Genomic DNA, 10,136 nt, shown 5'->3' with positions numbered 1-10,136 from the left:
TGCTGAAGACAAAACTCACCAGGGGCTGGAGACCATGAGGTCATGATACCTCTATCAGCATTATATGCTGCGCTGTATTTTCACCTCAAAGCTTTTGGGGTCAATGAGAATGGTGCTCCAAAATGATCCGTCTCTTCTGCAAAGAAATACGTGCAGGCAGCTCCCTCTCTCCCAACCCTACTCTGAACACCATTCTAGGGTTTCTGAAAGTTAGAGATGGACATGAAGTTCAGTTGCTATACCCCCTTTTCCCAAAGTCCCTTCCATGCCATATAGCAGAGTGGGGCTGGACGGACCAAGAAAATGCATTTATTCACTGCAAAATGAGACAAATATCCCCTGATGTACACAGGCATTCCTAGCCAAGCAGAAATTTCAAAGAGGGGAAAACACTATGTACTAGTGTCAACAGTGTACTAGTCATAGCTATATCATACGTACTACAGATAGAGATGGACTTGTGGAGATCCCTGTGCTCTCTGCAGTTGAACAGTTACAGCAAATTCATGTATGGCAGGCAACAGAAACGATCATCAACCAGCTAAATGCATGTAGGCAGCATTAGGGATAAAACCCATATCCTGATTTCAAAACCCACAGGACTAAAGAAGAATCTCCAACTAAACTAGCACTTTACAACACACTAGTTGCACCTACGTGTGGAATTAGTGCTCTGCAGTAAACTCTGGCACAGCTCGCTCTGGAGTTTATTGCTCCTGGGTGCTGTGTTTACACGTGTACCCGGGACTGCAGCATGTTGAGCTGGGTTGGAGCAGCACCAGCTGGCAGGGGGTCCCAAGCCCAGAGCTGCTCTGCTCCAGCTCAACGTGCTGCAGAGGGGCTAGCTGGCTGGCAGCCCCCCACACTGCAGCACCCTTGTGCACCAGGCAGCCCCAGTCACCGTCTACATGTGTGTTGCAGTGTACTAGATAACTCCATTTGCAGGATAGTACTTGTGTTGGGCAGGACTATCCTACAGCAGAGTTCATTAGTTTACTGCAGCCTAATAGCACATGTAAATGGTGATGCGTTACTGTGGAGCTACTTAGTCAACACCACAGTAAAGCACACATGTAGATGCCCCCACTACCTCACACATATGGGACTGTGGACCACTCCCCTAGAGGCCACCCTGACATAAATGGAGTCAAACTATTTGGCCCAACCTGAAGATCTAGCCCGGTGAGTCTTTATCACGCTCATCCCAAAGCACCAAATGCTACCCTGAAATATGGACCAAGGAGCATCATTCCCTGCTCGTCCACTCCTAGACTTTAGTGTAGAAACTCTCTTTCTAAGAGATCTCACCCTATCACAAATGAGTTGTTTGTCTCCCGTTTCCAGAACCCAGGAATGAATGAGACCAGCTTACAAGCCTGTAGCAAATAAATTGCTTTCTAAATAGAGGCATCTTCTTCAGAAGAGGCTTTTGCCTAGATAACAAAGACAAATGTCCCATTTGCATGTTAATTAACTTGCACAATTCCCACATGTGTTAAAAATTACGAAAAAAACACGTGCTTTACAGTGCGTGCAGCAATACTTCTGATAATTAAGAATAAGGTGATCATTTTTTTCAGAGAGAAGACGAGATTACAGCATTTTAACTTACATCTTATTATTAGACACAAAATAAGCAGCCCCCAAAATATATAGTTCCAATATACAGAGCCAAACCCAAACTCCCCTGCAGTTCAGATCCAGATGTAACACAGTCCTGACCTTGGGGCTGACAAGAAATGGGGATCCAGGTAGGACTTCTATAATCTGACTATCCTGACATGGGTGGCCTCTTCCTTGGAAATGAAAAAGGCCAACACAAAACAAGCCCCCTCAACACACACACGCACAAAGCAAACACATAAAACAATGGGAATTTTGAAATTAAACACAAAATGCAGACCTGACAGTGATCTACAACTTCCCTTTCTTTAAGAAAAAATGCAACAGTGGGGTAATTATTCACTCCTCAATTCACCTATCTAACTAAGTTGCAAGACTCCTGCACTCTTATAAGGATTACACCACATTCATTTGTGTTGGGTGGGGTACCAAAAGGACTACAAAGCAAGCCAGTCCATTTGAACGTGCTAAAAACATACTCAGCTGATGCTGTGCTAGCTGGACTACAGTATGGATCATCTAAATTTGATCAAATTCGGAGTTTCATTTTCCTGTTTTCACTGATTTCCTGTCCACAGTTTGGTGCAAGCAACAGTGACACAACATCTCTTTTCAGGATTGAAATCTTCATTGCTTTAGCAGTGGAAAGGATGCAAGATTATGTTCCATCAGCCACATTTCAATCCATCCTGCTAGCTCTGGTGTCAAGGCTTGACCTATGGCATTTGTCTTCCGGATCAATCGTGTCGGCTAAGTAATAGAAAGGGTCTGCTGCTTATCTGAATCATTTTTCAATTTTGTCTTTCTGGGTTTCCAATTCTCCGTTGTTAATAAGATCATCCCAGATTTCAACTGACACTACCACAGCCACGCTCTCATCCTACAATCTGTCAAGTCCTTTTGCAATTACCTGCAATTGATTTTGTAAGTTTTGTCTCTCTCTGTTGCATAAAATGTGGGCTCCAGTTCTGATCAAAGTCTTCCTCAGGACAAATTTCAGTACAATTACTGAAGTAGCTGCACTCACAAAGAGAGAGAGACGATCTTAATATGAGTTCCACTAAACTGAAAAGCTGTATCAACCATCTGGCTCTATCAGCCTTCTTCCCATGCTGCTGATAGTGATACAGAAAAATTGCTCAACTTCCATGAAGAACTTCAAGACTTTGTCAGTATGTGTCTTTTATTTGCTCAAAGAGATTAATGGGGTGCTGCACAAGCATAATTTAGAAAAATAAAATAACCCCACCTAAATTTTTCTCCTGATTTTCCATTGTCTATGTCAATGGCAAAGAACACCTCAAATAACATTTGCTATGATCTTGGAAAGTGTCTTCAACAATCTGGATGCCATTTATCTAATTGTCTTTCCTGTTCTAATCGTTAGTATTAAATATCCTTAAATAAGGTTGTTTTTTTCTTTTCTCTGTAGACGGTGGTAGTCATTAAGGGGGCATCTCTCATGTGTTACCAGTCATCATGAATTAATGATCAATTATCATTCTTTTCCTCCTCCTTTTCATCTTTTAATCTTTCACCTGTAGCATCTGGTAATGGTCCACAAATTTAAGTACACCAAGAAAAAGCTCATCGATCCTTTCTTTTGAAACTGCTGAGTTTGTGGTATGTCAAAGGCAATGTTAGCAACAAAACACAAAAACAAAAAAGCTGCACACTTTCTGACCATGTTTGCATCTTTGCTTTTTCAATTGTTTTTTATGGCATGATAGCAGATTGATCTTTGCCATTTTTTGGGCACTGAAGATGAACAGAAACTGCTGGTGTGATTAAGACCAGTTTATCATTGCGACTGTGTCTCAATGACAATGGTGGCATTGAAAACAGCTTGCAACATTCAGATGGAAAAGGATGCACTGATCAAATTTGTACATTTAGAAACAGAACAGGACAAAGGACTCCATGTCATTCCTCATCTTCATAGACTTTTAAACGACCATTGATTCTGTATCCGGGAAGCACTTAAGAAAATACTGTGGAGCTACAAAAATTCTGATAAACCAATGGACATTATTAGGACTATGCATCGTGGATTCAGTTATAGTGTAACAGCTGATGGAAAATTATCACTTTTCTTCAAAGTTTTAGCAGACATCAAGCAAGGAAGCCTTGCAATAAAGTAAATAATAAGAAAAACTGTTAAAGGGAAGCAAAGCACAGGCCTGAAAAGGACTGCAGTGGCTGATTTAGAAGAATTAGCTTTTGCTGATAGTATCTGCCATTTCACCCACAGCAAAGCACACACGCAACAGAAATAGTCTGAGTATGACTGCAGAGTGTATACAACAAGTAATCAATGCCAAGAAAATGCAAACAATGAGAATTAACACAGGCTCAGCAGAACCAATCACTTGTAAACACTGCCCATTAGCAGTAGACAAATTTGTGTACCTGGGACCAAAAAAATAAAAATAAATTAAATAAAAAAAAATAAAAAAAATCAGTAAAACAGAAGGAGCAGATGAAGATACGCAGAACCATATATAAAAGGCAAGGGAAATTGTTTATGCAACGGAACAACATTTGGAGGTCAAAGCAGCTTTGGAATGAAAATTAAACTGCTCAGCAACAAGGTAAAATCAGCATGGCTACGTGGCAGCAAAAGCTGAAAGAAAGCAAAAAAAAAAATCTTGGGAAGAAGACAGTTTTTTTTCTATACTGATGCCACAAATGAATTTTGCAAGTTTGCTGACCAATACTGTGATATCATGAAGGCAGGCCCAAGTAAGAAATAAAAAATGTATTATTTTAGAATCAAAGACAGAGGATGGAGGTAAAGAGGTTATCTGCTAAGAATGGGCGATGAAAAACCACTAGTAAAGTAATATTTTAGAAGGAAGTGGAAGAAGAAAAAAAAAGGGGGGAGGACAAGTGGAGGAGGACAGAAGAGAGAGAGAAATGAAGGAATTCAGAATAGGATGGTCAATGTTAGAAAGAAAAGCAGCTGATAAACATGGGTTGAGGGCACAAAATCATAGCAAAGTAGGGCTAGGAGGGACCTCAGGAGGTCATCTAGTCCATCAGCCTGCTCTAGAGAGGATCACCCCTATCTAAACCATCTTATACATGCATCTCCAGCCTTCTTGGCAAGCGTGCCTCATTTAGTCACACACCACCCTGAATGCCACCCTGATCCCCTTCCTCTGTCCAATCCGCTATTCCACTTTCTGCTCTCTGCCTTTTGCTTTCCTGCCTGATCGATTGCTCTGCTTTCTGCTGGCGGGCCTTTGCTCCCTGCCCCATCTGCCACTGTGCTGCCTGTAGCCTTGCCAGGCTGCCACATGCCACACACAGAGGCTGCCCATGCCACTTACAGCATCCATGCATGCTACAGGCCTGGTCTAACCTATTCAACCTGCATGAATAATTCTTTGGCATAGCCATCAGACAACCAAAGCACCAAGAACAGCCTTACCACAGGTACAGCTGTGTCCTTGGACACTAAGCAACTATCCAAGGTATCAAAGTTCTGCTCTACTTCTCTCGTAAGCAACCTTTCATTAAAGGATCCATTTCAATATGGAGAATCTGTTGTTGTAAACTCCACATCCTTCCTTTTAGCACCTTAGCTTAAAATGAAACTTTTTCTTTAGAAGCATTCTTGCTTTTCATTATTTTATTTTCTCTCAACCACTTGTTTCCTACCAACTTTTGTAGCCCTATAGTATCTGTGAAAGTCATATGCTGCAGCTGGTAACCACTATTTGGCACCCCACACGTTGCCATAATGGGCATCTAGACACTCAGCTGGTAATCACTCTTTGGCACTGCACAAGTTGCCAAATAATGGCACCTAGACACCTAGGCACCTAATTAGCATGCATTGGAGCAAATTTGATTAATCGAGTCTGCTAAAGCACGATAATTAGCATGCTCCAGCAGTCTCTGCGTCATGTCTCTTCAGCACCCCTGTGCTTCAAAATGGCAGTGGGGGTGCTTTAACTGAAGTTTGTCAAATAAGCTTTAGTTAAAGTGCCCCCACTGCCATTTGAAGTGCAGGATGCTGAATACACATGACGCGGTGGGCACTTTAATTAGAGTGCCTATCAGAGCCGCACAAATTAAAGCACCCCCCTCCCACCTCAGAGCACATGTATAAACACCTAATGTTGCTTAATAGCATGGTAACAGTTTGATGAGCAGGTTTAGTATTTGCAACATTTAGAAACATTAAAAAACACTAAAGGAACTATATATATATAATTTAATTATTTATTTAAATATATATTCACCCTTATTTCCCATCCCACCTTACAAAGGATTCATATCAGCATTTCAGTCCAGGTCCATCTTTGGCAGATGTAGACATTTTATCATTATTTTGTCTTACAGCATTAGCAATACACTGGTGCTATGTACCTCATCTCTCTTATAAATGTGTTGTGATGTACAGGCTAACACAAAACTGTAAACGATCTATTAAAACAAAACACAGAGTGTATTAAGGAGATGACATGTTTTGATGAATCAAATAATTTCTCCTTCTCCTTCTCTTTCCTTTTATGCTCCAAAGCAATCAACTGTTGTTTATGCATAAAATTTAATCCTTTCACCAATCTGCAGTTTGATTGAATTTGCATACTCTATTTCCTGCGAGTCAATGTGAAGAGAGCCTCATGTAATTTAAACTATTTCCCCTCCAGTCCCTGTATTTTTGCTGTAATATTTTCTATTAGTAGCTCCATTATGCTTAATATCTATAATGTTGGGAGATTAACATTTTCACTTAATACAACCTGTATTTACAAACTGCTACAGCAGGAAAAAAAAACAACCCACAAACACAAGAAAAGCGAGACAACAATTACCTGTCTTTGATGCCACACAGATCAATGTGTAAATCACTGAAATTCCCCAGGGAACCTTGCTGAACCAAAATGAGGTCCTTGGGCTGGTTATCAATAAAGATGAGTCTCATGCAGCCTTGAAACGCAGTAATGGGATTTAAACATTGGGAATCAGTGAAATTGTCAGTGCACCCTGTGGGATAAAGGAGAGAGGGGGAAAAAAAAAAAAGAGAGAGATGAGGAATAATATTGAGATGATCATTTGTTTCTGTTGGGACTTCCTGAAGGAAGACATTGAGGCCTAATTATTCCTAGTGTTTTCATTCCTTTTACTGCTTGAGCCCGTGTGTTATAAATCCCACAGTAATCACGAAAGGGAGAGAAACCATGAAGCAAATCGGGTGCAAGGACTTTGGGTGCGATAAGCAAAGTAAAATTACTTTCATCTTCTTTAAAATCAACAGGCAGGAGCTGTTTTGTCCAGACTAAAAGCTGTGCAAATTGTAAATCAGAATGGCTAAAATCCTGCTGGGTCTACACCCATAGGCATGTGGATGTAATCTCATGGCCACTTGGAAGGAAAATATTAGTCTCTTCTTGTTTCACCTGGTTTTGGACAGTCTAGATGGGTAACTACTGTATTACTGTTTTGACTGGAGAATTAAAACATGTCAGGAAACAAAAGTTATGGAGGCACAGTAGTTAGTAGTCCCTCTTCCAAACAGCTTACAATACAAAAAGACATCAGGCAATACAGGAAGGATGTGGACAAGTTGGAGAGAGTCCAACAAAGGGTAATAAACATGGTTTGGGCCTGGGGTACATGACTTACGAGGAGAGGCTGAGGGCACTGGGCTTATTCAGTCTGCAGAAGAGAAAACTGAGGGGGGTTGGATGCAGCCTTCATCTCCCTGCTGAGGGGCTGCAAAGAGGATGGAGCTGAGCTGGTCTCAATGGGGGCAGATGACTGCAACAGACTCCCCAGAGAAGTGGTGGAGTCTCCATCCTTGGAGATTTTGAAGACCCAGGTAGACAAAGCCTCGTCTGGGATGATGTAGTTGGGGCTGGTCCTACTTGGAGCAGGGGGTTGGACTAGGTGTGACCTCCTGAGATCCCTTCCAACCTGAATTTTCTATGATTTCTATGAATACTTCCAAAACATGATTAAGGAATTTAGGAGCCTTAGTGTTGACTTAGGGTACAATTCAGTCCTTAATGAGGTTTAAATGAGCCTTACATCAGAAACTCCAAAGCTCGTAAGTGCATACATGTATTTGTCACTTCCATTTTGGATGATCAAGTCCTGGAGGCACAAGCTCAGAGGGATTCAAACAGATATACACCTAAGTCCCCAGAAAGGCTCTTATGTTTTGTTTTGGGTTTTTTTCCTACTGGCTGTTTCACCCTACCTTATTCACATAAGCTCTGACTGGCAATGATGAACGTGATTCTCACTTTCTGTAAAGCAATCTTCCACGAAATGGGAGATGTTGGGTCTACACCTTCCTCAGCCTGAGGGTTTATATCCCACTTCCCAGTAGAGTGCCCCAATCAGCTGCTATAAACTGGGTGTGGGGGCATGCTCCACACCTTCCTTTGGGACTGCACTGCTGTGCGTGCACACACGCGTACAAGGCATGAGGGCAAGTAAACTTGAGCATGACTTTGTGGCTCAGTGATACAGGGAGAGGGCACCTGGGATTTTGGTCTCATTTTTCCAAGCCTGTTTATGCATTTTAATATAACTCTTTGCTATAACAAGCAATTCAAGACTATAATGGTGTGTATGCTGCCCTGGCCAGTGCAATGCAAATGCCACTATACTGCTCCTGGGTCTGAAGGTAGAGCTAGTTCAAAGTATCAGTGCTGTTGCATACCATATCGACTTGCCAGCAGTCCCCTCAATGGACTCCTTCAAGTAGGGGTAAATCATGTTTTCAAAGTTCAGTCCACAGCAGGTTGGATCATAAAAACCCATATTGTTTCAGTTTGAAGCCACCTACCTCCAAAGTAGTAGCTGTCCCCAGAAAAGATCGGAGAGGTCGTGGTTGCATGGGCCGCAGAAGCAACATCGTTATCCAGCATCAGGGTAATGCGATTTCGTCTGGCGTTGATGTTAACTGAATGCCACAGCCCATCATGGAGATTGCTGCCTAGAAATCAAACACGAATGGTGGAAGAGAAGAGAGGGACAGGAAAGTGAGGGCATTTATCAAATGTCCATAGGATCCAATCTCTGATTTAGGAGAACATTAAAACCACTTGGAGGACACCAAAATGCAACAATCTGCATTGGAGGCTGGTGCATCCTTACTACCTCTGGAAGCAGCTGGCAATAGAAAAGACAGTGGGACAAAAGGGAAAACATTTCCAAGAGCTTATAAAGGAAGCACAATATCTATTGGTTTTTACTGGGACTTTTGTTCCTTTGTTCCACCGATAAAGAAAACTCAGGGGAGAGGAAGGGGTTACGCTGTTAGTATCGCTCTCCCTTTTGCATCCCTGTGCAAGGCTGGGACTAACATGACCCTCTACCGCTTTGCTCTAAGCATGCGTGTTGGATATGATTCTTTAAATGGCACAGCCCAAATACAGCCTTAAACTCCACGAGACCTCTTCTGAGCTACCCAAGTCCCTGGGCATGGCTCTAATATGACTCATGGCAGTGCATATTGTTAGAGTTGACATAATTATATCAGAATGAAACTCATACAGGTGAGTCCCAAGTCAGGCATTTTATATTTACCCTCTCTAATGGGAATTTTGCATTAACACCGCTTTCAGAGGAAATCAAAAGCACTTAGTGACACAAAGGGGCACACTAACTGTGCAAAATGAAATGCAAACGCTTCATCTGGATGCATGTGTGAAATCTTTTCATTATGAACCCCGAAATTAGACCATTTCCACAAAAGCTTCCTCTTTTTTCATAGGAAAACACACCAATTTGCTGGGGAAATGGACCAATTTTCAACAAAGAATAGGACTATTTTCTAGTGAGAAATGATGCTAAGGTCTGGGGGGTGGAAATCAAGATTGAAATAATATAGTTCCTCCATTTGACATGGAAATGTGTGCATTTCTGAGCAAAGGTCCCTTTGTAGAGGGTGCATGAAATTTTATTTTTGGCATGTTTTCATGTGAAACCTGCCATTTCAGCACTGTTTTGGCTAATGCCAAGCACTGGGCACAGGTTAAGGATTTCAGAAGCATATAAAGCAACTGAACAAAACAGGTTGACCCAGAATATCAAGTAGGATGCTCTGCATCATGATTAAACAAGGTTAGACATGAGAAGTCTGCATGATTGTCATCTAGCCACTCTTTGTTTTAGAGGGCAATTGAAAAGGCATAGTACATAGCCACAGGAGCGAGTGAAGCGCTGTCCAATGCATTCTCTTTTATGGTTATTTTATTCTTAAGTCTAGGAGAGGGGTGTAGCTGTATTAAATTGGCATTTTACCACTCCAGTTGTGGAAAGAAGATTTCAAGTTGGTTGAAGTGGACTTGTCCCAGACTCTTCTGCTGGTTTAAAACTGCCCCCTCGAATGCTCTCCATGAAGGAGAGGTAGTTGGGTGTGACACTGGGGAAAGGGCATGTCTTTGGGGACAGACAAATACAAATCAGAGCGGCCCTCAGGCTGCTCTAAATTGTAAGAGGAGCTGAAATGGCTCTGAGATGGCGCCTGCACTGGTGCATCGATGCGC

General features: G+C 41.9%; 1 protein-coding gene across 1 annotated transcript in view; it reads right to left on the bottom strand.

Moving 5' to 3' along the window:
• The window catches only part of CNTNAP5 (contactin associated protein like 5), a 446,813-nt gene that overhangs the window by 169,980 nt on the left and 266,697 nt on the right, over positions 1 to 10,136 (bottom strand). The window contains exons 9-10 of the mRNA XM_025203314.1: positions 8,432 to 8,581; positions 6,450 to 6,621 (exon numbers count right to left, since the gene is read on the bottom strand). Of these exons, the coding sequence (XP_025059099.1) occupies positions 6,450 to 6,621; positions 8,432 to 8,581 (322 nt within the window). The remainder of the gene's footprint in view (positions 1 to 6,449; positions 6,622 to 8,431; positions 8,582 to 10,136) is intronic.

The sequence above is a fragment of the Alligator sinensis genome, unplaced genomic scaffold (assembly GCF_000455745.1).
Source record: "Alligator sinensis unplaced genomic scaffold, ASM45574v1 scaffold510_1, whole genome shotgun sequence".
NCBI classification, from domain to species: domain Eukaryota; kingdom Metazoa; phylum Chordata; order Crocodylia; family Alligatoridae; genus Alligator; species Alligator sinensis.
This window is presented reverse-complemented; position numbering and strand designations above follow the sequence as displayed.